This window comes from Homarus americanus, unplaced genomic scaffold (assembly GCF_018991925.1).
Source record: "Homarus americanus isolate GMGI-L3 unplaced genomic scaffold, GMGI_Hamer_2.0 scaffold28, whole genome shotgun sequence".
Classification (NCBI taxonomy): domain Eukaryota; kingdom Metazoa; phylum Arthropoda; class Malacostraca; order Decapoda; family Nephropidae; genus Homarus; species Homarus americanus.
Genome location: NW_024742238.1, coordinates 5,232,881 through 5,250,273, shown reverse-complemented (window position 1 = coordinate 5,250,273; position 17,393 = coordinate 5,232,881). Strand labels below are relative to the sequence as shown.

General features: G+C 35.8%; 1 protein-coding gene across 10 annotated transcripts in view; it reads right to left on the bottom strand.

The window, feature by feature from the left end:
* The window catches only part of LOC121876655 (dnaJ homolog subfamily C member 13-like), a 64,505-nt gene that overhangs the window by 6,988 nt on the left and 40,124 nt on the right, over positions 1–17,393 (bottom strand). For 6 of the 10 annotated variants that reach the window (XM_042381966.1, XM_042381967.1, XM_042381971.1 and 3 more), the window contains 7 exons: positions 17,106–17,159; positions 11,143–11,322; positions 10,696–10,866; positions 9,983–10,213; positions 7,594–7,756; positions 5,316–5,357; positions 76–224 (listed from right to left, as the gene is read on the bottom strand). In XM_042381966.1, the coding sequence (XP_042237900.1) occupies positions 76–224; positions 5,316–5,357; positions 7,594–7,756; positions 9,983–10,213; positions 10,696–10,866; positions 11,143–11,322; positions 17,106–17,159 (990 nt within the window). The remainder of the gene's footprint in view (positions 1–75; positions 225–5,315; positions 5,358–7,593; positions 7,757–9,982; positions 10,214–10,695; positions 10,867–11,142; positions 11,323–17,105; positions 17,160–17,393) is intronic. The other 4 variants (XM_042381973.1, XM_042381975.1, XM_042381969.1 and 1 more) reach the window with 3 other exon arrangements.

Here is a 17,393-nt window from a genome sequence, read left to right as displayed (position 1 = left end):
ATGATACCATGTGACTAAAATGGATGCCTCAAGCATCTACATAAGGAAGGACTCCAAATATGACTCATCCCATACCTCAGAGGAAGCAATATCACTGACACAGTCAGCATTGCCCGTCACTCCCTCAACCACAGCCAACACACTCTGTTGCACGGCCACACAACCCTCCAGACGAAGGAGAGAGAATAGCAGCCTGAAGTGACCTATACACTGCATCTCAACACCTGAAATATCAAAAGTCATGTTAAGTTCCATGATGATGATGCAGCCTAACTACCTCGAACTACAAAAACTAATTTACTTTTACAACAATTTGGTCATACTGTACTGAACTTTACTCCAAGATACAACAGGATAAACAAATATCTTTAATTTAATCCTTTTACGAAAGAACGATAAAGTGAAAAACAGAAATTTATGGCACTAAAAATATGATTGAAATAATGATACTGTATGTAACTATAAGCAAGGTGTAAGATTAAAGGTCAGTATTTACTAATTATTTCAAGAGAAAATATATGAATGAAAAATTAAATGTTAGTAAAATCAACCACATCAATATAAACAGTTAGTTGTTAACCATTAATAATGCTCTCAACTCAGTTTACAGCTGACCCCTTTCTTACTACATGGTTTAATACCTCCTAATATGTGCCACCCTGATATACAGTATATGTATAAGTCAGCTCAGGTATGCAGTAAGGAAAGGGCTGAAGGGGAAAATAATTAAAATTAACTCACTGTACAACCCTTGAATATCTGTGTACAGTAGCTTTTTTATAAAATTACCTTGATAACCATGTTTCTGATAGGGAATAAATTTGTCTTTTTTCAACACCTATCCCTTTAGTATTATGGGATTTCTTGAAAAACTCAATCAGAATGGATGATATTTTTACCATATTGCATGGAATTCAATTAATTTCAAAACTTACATGACAGCTGGGTTTGTAATCTTAATAATTTCGAAATAATATATATTACGGAGTCTTTCTGTCAATATTGGTAATATAAAACCAAGGACAGAAAACCACTTTGCAAGGGGGCAGGGAGAAAGAGGTATATTTTAAATATATTCCAGGTTCAAAGAAGAAAAGGTAATTGTAAGCCTCATTTGATAACCTGAGTTGATGACAATATACAAAAGTAAAGCTACACATAACCTGGTCAAAGAAGAAAGCCCTCACACACTTTGTTCACAGTAGTTGAGGCTATTTTCCACAATATTACAGGGTGGCCACAAACAGGAACACACACACACACACAAACACACCAATCATATTCTCATTTATAACACAGTAAAAGTTTTATGTTTCCTTATCTGTCAAATTAGTTTTGCATGAGAACCTACAATTTACAGTAAGTGCAGCAGGTCTTAAATATAACACACAATAATAAGTTAGTCACTACAAACAAACAAAGAAAATAACTACCAAAGCCCAAAAATTCTACCCTATTTTAATTAAGCATTGTACAGTTTCATTCAAGATTCTTTGAATACTGCTGGAGACAGCTGGCAACTCAAGACCGTTTGTATACTATAGTACGTCGTAAAAAATATGAATAAATGTAAGTGATCGGTGATTGGTTACTTAGTTCCCCATTGCTTAATTTACTGGTTGGGCTTTGTTGTTTCGTATTACTTGTATATTATAATACGTACTGTAGTAAACAAACAGCCTTGAGTTGCCAGCTGTCTCCAGCAATGTTCGAAGAATCTCGAACGAGACTGTACATTACAATTCTTAAAGAAAAATGTATCTGAAGCTTAAGTTAATGTTAATCTAACAATGCCAAAGCAAATGTCACACTGAAATATGTCTAATTGTCTATGGGCAACAAAAGTCTGTGAGAAGCAAAAAATACAGCAAACTTGAGTCACTTAGTGCATAAAAAAAAAAATTATTCATTAATGAACATTTGTTTATACAGTAAACATTTCAGTTCCCAACATATATTTAGATAAATGCAATAGTTAAAAACCAGCTGCTGATACAACTCTTTCACCATTGATGTTTTCATTATCATCTGGCAATAATTAAAAAAAATCTAATAGCAGTATTACAGTAAACCCTTGCCATTCATGGGTTTACGATTCGCGATTTCGACGATTTGTTGGAAGCAGCTGGCGGCTCGGGTGGGAAGCATGCGAGCCTTCTCCCTCAGCGCAACGAGTCACCCCACGCACCCGCAGCGTGTCATCCCGCTCTGTTTGCCTTCATCCAGTACCCGAGACCTAGTATCCCATGTCATACTCTCAAAACTTCGTGAGAATGGCCCCAAAAAGACTGCCTAGTGCTAGTGATGCTAGTGGAGTGAAACAGAAAAGGTAAAAGTCAGTGATGACCCTGGCAAAGAAAATTGAATTATTAGACAAGTTAATAGAGGGGATGAGTGCTTCCGCGGTTGACCGGTTGTTTGGTGTGAATGACTCCACAGTGCGGGACATAAGAAAGAATGAAAAAGCAATTCGTGATTTTGTTCAAGTGAGTGCTCCTGCAGGTGCTAAAGTGGCACAAATTGTTCGTGACAAGAACATTGTAAAAACTGAGAAAGCACTGAACATTTGGACTGAGGACCAGCACCGCAAAAATGTTCCGATCGACGGCAATGCGATTCGTGAAAAGGCTAAAAGTCTTTATGCTCATTTATACGAGTCAACAGGTGGTGAAGGGGCTAGTGGAGTGACTGAACCAACTTTCAGTGTCAGTAAAGGTTGGTTCGAGAATTTTAAGAAGAGATTCTCGCTCCAAAATGTTAAGCTGACTCGGGAGGCAGCATCAGCGGACCACACAGCCGCATGCACATTTCCCGCCAAGCTGAAGAACATAATAGAAGAGAAAGTCTATAGACCAGACCAAGTGTTTAATGCTGATGAATAGGGTTCATATTGGAAGAAATGCCTGGTAGAACATACATACACAAGCAGTAGTGGAGTGACTCTGGGTTCAAGGCAGCCAAGGACAGAGTGACGCTCATCTTCTGTGGCAATGCGGCTGGCCACATGATCAAGCCTGGCTTGCTTTACCGCTCAGCAAACCCTAGGGCTTTAAAGGGTAAAAACAAGAAACTTTTGCCAGTGTTTTTGCAGTCAAACAAAAAGGCATGGGTAACTGTGCAAGCATTCCTGGACTGGTTCCATAAATGCTTCACCCCGGAAGTGGAAAAATACCTTGCTTCCAAGAAGATGGAATTTAAGATGTTATTATTGATAGACAATGCACCAGGCCACCCAAAAAGTTTGCAGTTTAGCCATCCAGGTGTAGAGGTGGTGCTCCTACCCCCTAACACCACTGCTCTTATCCAGCCTCTCGATCAGGGTGTAATGCACACCTTCAAGGCATATTATACAAACCGCTCTTCTGGTCGTATCCGTAGTGCTATGGATGAAGACCCTGACCTTGATGTTACAAAGTGTCGGAAGGAGCACAGCATTGCAAGCTGCATTACCAACATCAGTGAATCATTCAATGAACTTAAACCAGAGACAGTGAATGCTTCTTGGCGCACTTTATGGCCTGAGTGTGTGAATAACTTTCAGGGATTTCCATCCATAGTGGGTGGTGAGGGGTTTGTGGACATGGCTGCTGAAGACATGGAAGAGCTGATTGATGGGCATGGAGAGGAACTTACAGAAGAGGATTTGGAAGAGTTGGTAAAAAGTGCCAAGGAAGATGAAGAGGAAGATATTTTGGAATTAGAAGAAGGTTGGAGCTTTGATAATTTTGGTGAACTACTGTGTCAGGTAAAGGTGGTAAATGATTTCATTGTTGACCACGACCCTTCCATGGTATGTATTGTTTTCTTATCAGGAAATGTTTAAAGAACTCAAAGCAAAGAGGATACAACTACCAATCACCATGTTTTTAAAGAAAGACCCAGCTAGTTCTACCACTGCCACTTCACCCTCCTCCTCCCAGTCACCAGCTACCTCATCACCCATCTCTCGGCCGCGCGCCACCCCACTACCCATCTCTCGGCTGCGTGCCACCCCACCACCCGCCTCTCCACCAACCACCATTGCATCACCCTCTTCCACCAGTGATCTTGATGATCCAACTATGCTTCATTAACCAGATGTCTCCCTATGCACAGTGCACCACTTCATCAACCTCCAGACTTCCACCTACGAATGTAAGTACAGTATTGTGACTTAAGTTTATCATGCACAGTATACAGTAGGTGTACCTGTATATTAGTGCACTAAGTATTATATAAGTTGCTATTCGTGGAACCTACCCCTCATGAATGGCAAGGGTTTACTGTATATATCTTCTGATTCCATGGCAACAAACACAACCATATGGCAGGTAACACTGATATTTTACTTGGCAAAAAAAGTATAATAAAAAGACTTAAAAGGACACAATAAAAGCATCCCATAATGACCAAATGGCAAGTAACTTCTGACAATCTGCTTGGCATGAAAATTACGACAGGAAGTTTTAAAAGGATGTGACGAAAAGCTTTCCTCAAACAGTACTTTACCAGGAGACCAAAACCAAATACTGATTACTGAATTTGAAAAGGCATGAGGTTGGTAATTGGTTCAGTGAAATAATTACTGCTAATATCTGCATTACTGAAATGTGACTTATGATGACAAGAACAATTGTAACCATGAAACCTGAAAATTCTTCATATTGTAAGAAAGAATAATTGTACCTATCAAAGATTTATTACCTAAATATCAAGTATTTTTTTAAGATTATTCCTAAATTTGAACACACTCAGACTTTGGGACATGAAACAGTACAAGACATACTTAATATAGGCATAATAACACACTAATATGAAACTTCTTGTTATATGGTACTTCATATTGCTTTTCCCCTACTTAATTTATAAAAAAAAAAAACCCAGTGAACTTTCCTTCTTTGCATTTATAATCTCATTTCCAACAGTGAAAAAAAAATCTTTATTTACTTAGTAGGAAGTCCAGAGTGCAACATTCTGGTAATTATTTCAAGTTACTGACCTAAGAGTTGAGAATCACACTGCCAACATCATCCTCACTTAAATCCAGTTAACAAAATATGCAATAAAAAGACAGGCACTACCAGTAAGTGGATGATTGACCTATAAAATATAATGTTTCATAAAGCTTGAGAAAAACATAAAAGTACAAAGCCATTTCAGCATCATAGATATATTGAACAATGACTAACACTGCTTTTTATGAAAACTTGTGCTGCATATTTTGTTCTGTACCAAGTTCTCATGGCCAAAAATACTAGATACAGTTCGCCTGTGTTTACTAACGTCATGCCTTGATCATTTAAATTTGTAAATATCAATGATGCGTTTCATAGTACCTGGTTCCCGCTCACCATCTAGGGATGCTATACAGTCTCGTCCTGCGGTTAATTACAAATGCCTTAAAAATTTTGACATTAATGCTCTGATCTGAATAGTGTCCCACGGTTGTATATAACCTGTCAGTCTTATTCACGTGCAAGAGTTACAACCCCAAAAAAATAAGAATATTGGCAATGACAAAATATAGGGCATCTCAAAAAATATATACACACACTGCCTTACAGATTTCAGTGGAGACTGCATGAATTCGTGTAATATAACAGGAATATTGTCCCTGCTTGTGGGAGACCTTAAACATTAACAAGCGAGGACAATGTAGCTGTTGTGATAAAAACATCCACAAAATCTCTACAAAACTCTGTAAGACATTGTGAATACATTGCTGTAATCTGAGACACCCTGCATATCAAAAGAATCTGCAATTAAAATCAACAATTAAAAACAAATAATCTGGTACTGATAATGATAAAAACACAAAGAATCCGCAAGTTTAAGTCAAAATTAATCAAATAAAAAAGAATACTGTAGTATCACAACTTATATAAAAATTAATGGTTTTACCTGCATAATTAATGGAAAATAAAGGAAAACAGTGTAATCTATGCATGCCTGGACATATAAGGTAGTGAATATGCTCTACCATATGCTCCTCACACTAGAAAGTCACTTCTTGTTATAGTATACCATATTTGCATGATTATAAGCCACCCTCATAGCCTTCGGTTGAGGCTATGGGAATAGAATTCTACCGCTGCATGTGAAAAAAATAAAAACAGCTAAAATCTTGCTTACTGATAATATTACTACCAGTAAATATTTATTTTTCATTAAGCAATGCATATCTGTGTGCATCATGTACACTATGGAAGTTGGAATTGATCAAGTTAGGTACCATATTTGGTGAATATACAGTACAGTACAGTACAGTACAGTACAGTAAAGTACTTTAATATTTTTTGTTGTTATATTGAAAACAAATATCAACAAAGCAAGAATTAAAAACAAATCCAGTGAACATTAGTAGTGTACTAAATATTCACACTCCATTATCAAACATAACATCAATATATTATGAACAGTATAAAATAGATTTATATTAAAGTACAGTAGAGTGTATCTTAACATCTGTTAAGAGTGTATTGAAAATACTATACTGCAGTTATTTTTGGAATACTGCATATTAATACTTTTTTATGATATGTGCTTAGAGGAAATATGGGTGTGATTTAACCTACACTCAGTGTGCTGTTTATCATCATTCTGTAAACATTGTCACTAATATTTTTTGTATTTTATCCACAAAATCTCTGACACACTGCCACCTTAATGTCAGGATAGCTTAAAGACAGAAGAGCAAGTACTGAATCCCATAATCATGGTAAGTTGAATTTCTATATACTGCACAATACTCATTACAATATAAGATGTGCATTTTGAAGGTGGGGAATGGGGGAAAAGAAAACCCTCCCATTATGGGAATCCTCCATAATGGACTGGGCTTGCACTAATTAGTCCTGTGTTGAGAGGATTTACTGTATCTGAAGGATTAAAAAGCCATCCTTATACCTTCTTGATCCAATTACATAAAATTAGGATAATATTAGACTGATGGTAATAACCTATAACTGTTTGCTTCCTTAACCTCAATATGGCAACATGTACAGTAATGTGTGGCTTATAATCATTCAAATAAGGAAATAAAAACTGAAACTTCAGTTAAGCATAACTTGGACTGATGAATGATATATTCATACTGAATAGCTGTCAGCTTTGATTATTAACTGGTCACCCCTGAGGTCCAGTGAGGGCCATCACCATGGATCCAGTGTTTATACGGGGAACAAACTGGAGAGCACAGAGAAAACCTGCCGTGTTCAGTCGGTCAGACAGGACAATATCCTTCTCACAGCAGATCAGATCCAAGTGGTATTGGGATGATAATTTTTTTTCCCAATGACTTTCAAAACAAGAGCAAAAATATAAAAAGCTAATAGCACTTGAATAAATATCTACAAAGCACCATAACTAAAAAAGTGAGAGTTTCATTAAGTCATATAATATAAAAACAAAGCAATAAATCTTAGAACTTAAAACTCATGCAAATTGAAACAATACAAGGAAAAAGCTCTTAGATACCCAGTAGTGTATCAGAAAATCCTCATTACTTTACACTGAGAACAGATTGAGAGTTTACACGCAGCTAAAGAGTGTATATAATGACTATGAAGACAAAAAGCCACTTCTCCATAACTCTCAGTTACCATTAACCTTTACCTGGGTTGTTTTTTATGACATTGACAAGTGCTCGGAGCGCTTCCCCTACACGGGCAAGTCGAGGATTGGAGACTGGGGCGGCAGAGAGAGAGAGGAGGGAGTGGACATATTGGGTTTCTCCACCAATGTACTGGAGAAGCTCGAGGGTCAGTTCCTTTGCCTTCTGTTTGGGATAATAAATACCTTGATGAGACAGTCGCTAATAGGTAAAGTACATTCATTAATTTAAATATACATATAGTATTAATAATAAATACTTATATAAACAAGAGATTTAAAGCCATAAAAATATTACCTAGGTAATTACTTTTAAACTTATATTATTAAGTTAAACACTGTGAGCTTCCTTGAGAATACCAATCTTCCAACAAACTTTTTCTAAGGTTATTAACAAAATAATAATATTTACTAAAATATATTTTTTATTTTCTAAAACATAAAATTTTACGAGTGTATTTTAATTTTCTAAAATAAACTTTTACTCAAAAAATATGCAGTGCATTTAGCTGAAACATACACTCAGAACATTGCATTTTCCTACCATATATTTATGTATAACTAGAAATGTACCACTCAGCCTTTAACTTCAAACACACCATTGGAATATAAATTTTCCAGCATAACTATAAGTGTAGCACTCTTATAGAAAGTAAAAAGGTTGGCCTAAGGTGACATTATTTACTACTACAAAAGTTTTCTAAGGAGGGGATGACAAGAAGGAAAGATTAGGGAATGACAAGGTGAAATTGGAAGCGGAAAAAGGGGATCAAAGGAAAAAAAGAGACACATCAAAGGTGCTGCTATACGATGGCTCTCATGTGTGAAGTAAGGACAGTTGTAAATAATACATACAATTTCATACGCAGTGAATTATGGATTTTAATAATATATTTTGTAACAATATTTAGGGGATTAAAAGAACAAACTTAAAAATTTAAGAATAGAGAACTAATATTCATCAATGTGTTATGACCATTTTGTACACATTTTACATACTTTAGAGACAGTAATGATCTACTACCTAAACCTAAGCCACTATGAAAAAATAAGAGTTGTACCTGTATGTGAAAAAAAAAACATGACTATGAATTATTTTTAATGATTACAAAAATCATCTACAGCTCTGAAATGGATCTATTGTGATAGGTGTTTCTCTTATGACTCCACATAGCCTGGGGTTCTTACCTCAACAAATAGTAGTTAACACAGATCATGCCACATAGTGAAGAAAAAGAGCAAATTATACTGTATAATTAAATAACAAAATCAAATGACAACATGAGCACATTCATCAACCAAGTCTTAAAAGTTAAAAGCCTTCAAAAGAATTTGATTCTCAATGATAGTCATGCTTTTTTAAATATTCACTTATTTCTTAAACATCTAATATCTATTACACTTGTTAAGAATCAAGTAATAATAAAAGTATGAATAAGTGAACTCTTGAGACCATTAATAAATAGGAGTGTGAGTGTTAGAGCAATATATAAGAGCACTGTAGGATTATATAACAATAACCACAACAACTTAAACTTATCATTCATTTACTATAAAGTAATTCTAATGTAATTCTCATACTGTAGTGCATATTAAAGCACATGCTCCAAGCATGGCCAAGAGGTCTGACTCTTTCACCTGTAAATTGATGAACTGGCCTCGATCACATGGATGTGTACTCAGATCCTACCTTGAGCTCAGACAGAGCACCACTGCAACTGTGCTCTCAGAGGTGGATCATCTAAATACAGTCTACCTCGAGATAACTGTACATAATAGAGTTGCAACAATAAACCAAAAATGCTCAGCTGTGTTTCATATAATTTCCACCACTTAAAACTGTCTTGCCTAACCCAGTGACTGGAAAAAATAACTATGAACATTACTGTTAAGCAAAGGGTAAGGATCAATAAGAACATTAAATAATTGACTGGAACATGAATGTGGAAGAAAGTGAATGAAGAAGTCCTTGTTCCAACTCTTCATATATGGATGTGAAATACAGTACTACAGTACTGTTTCAGACTAGCAATAGATCAATGCTAACAGTAAATATTTAGATTTTTATGGGTATTCAAAGAACTGACACGGTAAAGAATAAAGATGAGAAAACTTTGTAATGTTAAAACACACCAGAAAGCCAAATGAATGAGAATTAATTGAGTTGGTATCAACATAAGGAGTGCAAGGCAAGTGAGAGATTGGCACATGCCTAAAGGTATGAGAGCAATAGAAAGAAAAAAAAGAGTAAGACAAGCTATATAGGTATACCATATATGAAAGGACAGAGACAAGCAAATGTCAAAAGAAACTGAAAATTTTCATGCTTGAAGACATCTTTTGTTTTAATTTCTATATTTATGAAATACAGTAAAATGATTTCCATAATTACCTGTATTGGGAATGAAGGCTGCTCATTGTATATTCTGATAAAGACTCCTCCAATTATGAGTTCATCCTTGTGTGCTTCAAATTCAAAGGTTGCCCCATATTCTGGGTCTGACTGGCCAGTGCGCACGTGAGCTTGCTGATTAGTAGCGAGGAAGTCATTGAGCTGTGAGCGGGTTCCATTGTCCCAGATGAGGTATGGAGTTTCTACATTACTGGTCAGGATCTTTAACACCTGTAATGTTTGAAACATATATTACTTATTCTATATGTGGTATTATAATACACATAAGAAGAGTATTAGGCTTCACCTCAGCAGTGATTACAGTATTGTTCTTTCAATTATACTTGCTTTAGTGGGATACCTTTTACTCTCCAAAGGTTGCCTTCAAAAACTTTTGGTTCAATAAAAAATCAAATTGCTAATTTTCTTTTTAGAGTAAACAAGTTACTTTCTTAATTAAAGATTTTGTTTTACAAAAAACAATCAACATCCCCCAAAGAAATACTCAGAAACAAACTGTACATTTCAAATTGGTGAAGGCATACAGTACTGTACAGTACTCTAAAAATAGCTGTGAAAAACTGATCAAAACTATGAATAATAGCTCCAGTACTATACCGTACATTAGCCGGATGTCTAAATTTTAGAGGATCTTACATTTTTACAATACAGAAATAATACCTTGTCTATATTCTTATGTAACTTGCATTTACCTCTTCTGATGAGTTGGAAGAGATGAGGGAAACAATGTATGGGGTGAGCAGCTTCTGGAGTACTCCCTGTATCACAGTGTTGGCTGGGGTAATTTTGTTTTCTTCAGTAAAAAGACCAGCCAGGCGACCACAAGCATACAAAGCTAACTTGGCTAAGCGATTGCTCAGTTCCTGAAAGTAAAAAAAGATTTTTAGGAATACATCTATTACACAAAAAGAGAGAAACCTGTACAGTATATATACTAAAAGTGAAAAACTGTTAAAATCTGTATATGATCCTAAACAAATTAACTGGAGGAAGCATCAACTTGGTCAGGAAGAACAAAACCTATGCTCAAGTATGCTGACATTAGCATTGGTTTTGATCTTCTTGACCAGGGTCAGGTTATTTATGAAAGAGGCAACATCTGAGGTTAACCAAAGATATTCATTATTATATAATATTACCTGTTGGTTAGAATCTTCACTCTTGCTGACACCTCCTTCATCAAGGGTGTAGTCATAGTTAAAGAGGAAAAGTAACAGGTGCCACAAGATACCAGCTTGAAGTAAGTTCATTTGAAGAATTTGATCGATGGCCAATGCTGACACGCACTCCACACCCACCGAGCAGACACGCAATAAAGACTGGTGGGGCAAAAGAAAATGTTATTAATGTTTCCTTTTAAAATTCAAAACACACATCTATGCTAACCACATAGATTTCAAATTACTGTATGTTGTAATCAATACCACTCAAGGATGTAAAAACCTTAGTACAGTACCAAATAAGCTAGCTACATATTACAGACCGAGACCATGTGCAATTTTAGCCTTTATGGATCACCTGATGATTAGCGCCAAAAATGCACACTTAAAGCTTTGTCCCCCCCCCCCTCCAAGTGATCTATAAAGCTAAAATTGCCGATGATATTGTTTGTCGTCTCAACTACATCACTGATGTGAAACAAACACAAAATAAATAGCTAAAGACAATGGCAAAATTCAAGCTGAGAATGGTTATTCAGCTAAAGGCAAAGCAACTTTGAATGGAGCTTTCTGCAGTGGAGTCTGTTAGTTTAAGCATGAGGAGAATGCACCATTCTCACCAATTTTTTAACCAAATGCCATTATTAATAAGACATGCTCAGGTAACTGACATGTTTTTTTCTACCACTTCTAGAGTTAAGCCACACATACTTTAAGGGTCTGCAGGTTGCTGATAACAAATGGATGCAGGGAAATACCACAAAGTGATGGGTTTCAGGTAAAATGGATGAGTACAATATAGGAGAGGGATATTACATGCACCAAAGCATGTACAATATGGCATCAACACATTAAATGTTTAAGGGGTAAATAATTTTTGAAGGCATGAATTGTAATAATGTGAAAAGAAAAAATGAGAAGAAAGAATCTTTGAGGATGCACACAATTGCAGAGAGTAATGTATTGGGTAAACTGATTATAACAGTTCATCCCCAGTTTGTGCAAAGGTTCACCTTCATCAGGAAGAAGACTCTAATACAGAGCAAGGAATAAAAAAGCGAACAAGAAGAAAATGATGGCTTGTTGAGATTACAACAGTATTTATGAAGAAGATATTGAAAAATGTGTTGAAGACAGATGATATCACATAAAGTAAAATAAGGGATGAATGTGATACCATTAGGTCCTGAAAACAAAGTGTGACACACTAGACCTTCACCTTGTACTGTATTACCTGTACTAGTGACTATACAGTATCATGAAGACATATGATGGAAAGATGGTCTTCAAAGAACATATGGCAAATCTCTCAGTAATATAAATAACTAATAATGTATTCAGCACCACAACCTTTGGAGCATGACTATTTTACCTGACCGTATAAATAATGTATAAGATGGCATATGGCAGCAAGATATCACATGTATACATCTCCCAAAAATTAAACATGTATTATATTTTCAAAGGCCCTAAATCTCTATGCTAAAATATTTAAATCATTTGTGTAAATGAACTTGTTTTAGCTCTAGAAAATTAATGATCTGTCAAGTTTCAAGAAAATCTATCCATCCTGTTAACCTCCAAACGTCGGACTAGGAGAATTTTCATTGCCCCTCACAGACGGGCTAATTTAGAAAATTGAAAAAAAAATCTAATGGAATTGATATAAACGGTATATATCATTCGATTGGATGTCATATAGATTGCAAATATTGCAATAAAAATCTCCCTCTCACTCTCCTTTGAGTATAAAAAGGCAGTAAAATAATAGCCATGACATCATCGAATGTAGCAATGTTGTGGGATCTAGCGGTAATGGCTGCCTCCCTACACGTCACCCATTTTGTAATCTTTTCCACAAACACCCAGAAGGTAGAAAACCAATTTTTTTTTATTGCAATATCCCCAGTAGGCCTAATCCACACTTTTTTTTAAATAAAATTTATATTTTCAGGGCAAACTTAACAGAATACTGTAGAATGTTATAACATGAGAGTTGCACTAACTATGAAAAGAACAAACAAATGTCCTCTCAATAATATTTTAGTGACACCATGTGTACTGTTGTACCATTCATGGAAATCATTTGTTTCTTTCGCAATCATATTTACTATATCTATGGTCATGATCTGTAAAAAATAATCGACATATTTACTGTCCTCTGGAAGCCGATAATTCTGACACAGGCCTGGTGTCGGTGGATCAAAGTCGGGAATGTTTGGCACAAAATTTCTCCCATCACTCTGAACAAAGGCAAAATTGGTACTATCCTGAGGTATAGTAGTAGCTGGTGGTGAATCAGAGTCACTTACTTGGGTACTATTAAAGTCACTTTCCTGGGTAGCAGGCTCAGCCATTGTTCGTGTTAGTGCGTCGCGTGGTATAGACCGGCGTTGCCAAGGTTCACTTTCCTCCATCGAGAAATTACTTATATCTTCATAATGTGGTTCCCACTCACTGTCACTGTCACCACTAGCATCGTCCAATTCTTCCATCCTTCCCAACTCGAAATCAATTTCTTCAGTAGAAAGGTTTTTCTTTCTTCTATATCTTTTTTCACACGATGGCCCAGGCTCTGCCGACAGTGGTAGCACTGCTGCACTCACAAGGGGAGAGGCAGGAGCAGAAGTTGTATCTCCTTCCTCCATGACTCTTTGCAACGCACTGAGGCATACTGTATGGTGATTGACTTATCTAATAGGCTCGAGGGGTTGCTGAGGAGACACCTGGCTGGCTAAATGTGGAAATTTTTACCTGGAACATTTGAAAGATGCCTCGTTGTCTCATGCCCACATCCGGCGTTCGTTTTTGGATCATCATGTGACAATAACCGTCGTTTGAGGTTTAAGAGTCACCACATTCATATAAAAGATGGGTTTGGATACAAATATTCAACGCATGCAATTTTAAAATTTCTTGTGGACTGTTGACAACTATTTATTTACCCTTGAAGGCGACAGTCAACTGTAGTTACAGTCATTGAAAAAAGTTTCCCCTTCTTCCAGTCAACTTCCATTTTCTATGAATCCCATGGAGCACACTAGACCCCAGTACATGCTGCCATCTCTAGGCGCCCACCATAAACTTAAGTGGATAAACGTATCCCACACCAGCTGGTACGTATGTGGTGATGTAAACAAACTGCGCCAAAATTTCTTTCACTTTCTACATTTTCAACATAACTTAAAAAATTTACAGACAGCTTATCATCATAATAGTCCTTGTGGATGTATAGTGTATATAATACTGTTCCATACAACCAGATACAGTATAGTGCTAATTAGCAGGGTTTTTGATGACAAATACTGGCAGGGTATTTTCATTTTGTTTTCATGGTAAAATTACATCACTTGAGTTTGGCCATGATAGGGTTAAATACCATCTTAGGTGTTGTGCCACAGGATGTACAGTAGCCCACAGGCATAGTGTTCCACCCCTCGGTGGCCTTTCCAAACATGTGGCACAGTCAGAATCACTTTATGAATAAAATACTGTATTACCCCAAAAATATACTGTTGGCAACTGCTCACCTCACGTTACCGATTCATTCATAAAGTGATTCCAATGGTGCCACATGTTGAGAAAGGTCACTGAACTGTACATACGAAAATTCATTAAAACCACAATAGAAATGAAGGAGCCAGACAAACACTTTCTATCACACAGGCTTTCTCACTGTCAAGAACAAAAAAGCAAGTAAACACAATAACTTAAGTCAGTTTTGTGATTATGTTCACTTTAAATATTATAAATAGTATATGATTTGACAAATGAGGGAGACTTTACAAAGAGTAGGTAACAGCTTTTCACTGTTAAATGTATAAAATGTTGCGGGAGATACAATGTAAATGAAGATGATATAAACATTCCTGACTGTAAGCCGGGGAATTCCTGGAAGTACAGGTTGTTAGCATTATTTATTTTTAATTTTTTGCTTCTTAGAAAATCGAAAAAGCAAACATCAACCCAAATGTTTATATTTTGAGCACTACATTAAGAAATAAAATTACTCTGACTCACTTATTTACATATCTTTGGCTATTTAATAGTCATATGAAAAACTATGTTGGCAAACTACGAATGTTTTGCTCGAATCTAAGTTTGGTTACTCATCTTCCTGCTTGAATTTAAATTACAGAGCAACCAGTTGATGACCAGTCTTCACCATTCAGACAGGCCACAGCTCTTGAACCAAAACAACCTTATGAAAGAGGACATGAATAATGGTGGGAGTGTAAAGGTTGCTGTGTGGACAAGAAAGTGGTGCGATGTAAATCATATGAACTTTGTATTGTAAGGGCCACAGGAGGACCCGGTACCAACTTTAACGAGAGACATGTACAGTATGAGGAGACTAATAATGTTCAATGGGAAGCCAGTTTTCTTAGTTTAAATAAATCTTTATCAATTTACATTTGTTGACTGAATGGCTACTGTACCTTTTAACAACCAATAATGCTTGAACAAACTTGAACTATTCAGTCTTAACCTATATGCTTGTCAACATTTGCACCAATTGTTTCAGTAGTTCTAAATAAGTTGGAGGTAAATCTTTAGACCTAGTTGTTATGGAAATCAAACTGCTGAAGAGGCCATCTAGACCATAAAATCACTGTAAATTTATCAAATGCAACATCCATATCAGGTCTGATTTAAATTAGCACAAAATTACAGAATTCGGAAATAGACCAAAGACATGAACACAGGGCCTGAAAGAATCCTAATACATACTCATAAATGTACTGGTATAATTCAACTGGCCACTTCAGAGAATCAGTTTTAACACTTGAAATCTATCTACTGCAGACACTAAGTCAAGTTCAGTTGGTCTGACTGACAGTTCACAAGATAGCAAATGTTGATTGACAATATGAAACAAAATATAAATGACACAACACGACAACACCTCAGCCAGTAGAACAAACCACTAAACACAATACTGTACCTAATTACACTACAAAATTGCTAAAATGAACAAAACTGAAAAAAAGTAAACTGCATATTGAGACTGAACTCAAAACAGGAGAAACTGTTTAAGATTGGATGGTTTACAAGTGATGAGATAAACCTTATACAGTTTTAAAAGAGACAAGAGTTATTCCCAAAATTCAGATTAAAAAAGGTGAAGGTGGGAGTACTTTCGTCTTCGCATAGCAAAATAAAGGCAGCCATAAATGAAACACATAAAAGGATTGAAAATAAAATAAAAAACAAAAAATAACAAGAGAAGAGGGCAAAGTGAGGATGATAAGTAAGAACATTGAGACAATAATATGGGCTGCAGGTTTACATATTATGATGGCAACAGATCCTCCGACCAAGTGTTCAAAGGTCAGTACCAGAATGACTATAAATTTGCAGTATGATACAAGCAGATCATTATACAGGAAATGGCACTAATTCTTTGAGGTTATAACTGGGAAACTCTAAAATGCAAAGAGATTACTGATCTCAAGAGACTGAAAATTTTTAGTAAAGGATATTAACCCGAGTGATGAAATACATTAAAAAGAAATTAGAATTTAATGATGCTACTAATACTCAACTAATATTGTTGCAAACCTTGATTTTCATGATACTATGCATATAAATAATAATAGCAAAGATACCTATTATTATATTGTTTAATTTGCAATCAAAGCAAAATTAGATAAAAAGCATTTTATATTTGTGATAAAAGAACTCTGCAGTTGTTATATCATCCACCAAAAGTACAGTACAGTATGCAGCATAAAACAAAATGTTTTAGTAGTCCAAAAAACAAAAACAAAAATTGTCATATCAAGGCAGCCAATCCATCAAAGCCAACTGTAGATTTGGGCAAAATATAGAAGGTAACAAAATCAACATAAAAGCTTTCTGTATACAAGTGTATGGCTGCAAAAACTTCACAAAAATATAAAAAAAAGTGTAAAAAGAGAAGCTTGGTAACCCACCCTCACCTTAAAAGAGAGCATATGACACAGATCCTTGGTAAACTGGGTCATTTCTAGATCCTGTGGACGCATGTGGGACAACACAGTAGGGGGTCACAAATAGTATAGTACAGTACAAACAAATCTTTAAGTTTTCCTGTTGCGTATACTCAAGTCTAATTTCATTTTTTATCCCACATCATATTAACAAAAGACTTTAGATCTGTTCTGGCAGATTTTCACTACATATCTGATCCACTTGATATGAGTTAAAGACTTACACTTCTTCTGAGAGAATTTTTCAATGTTTCCAAT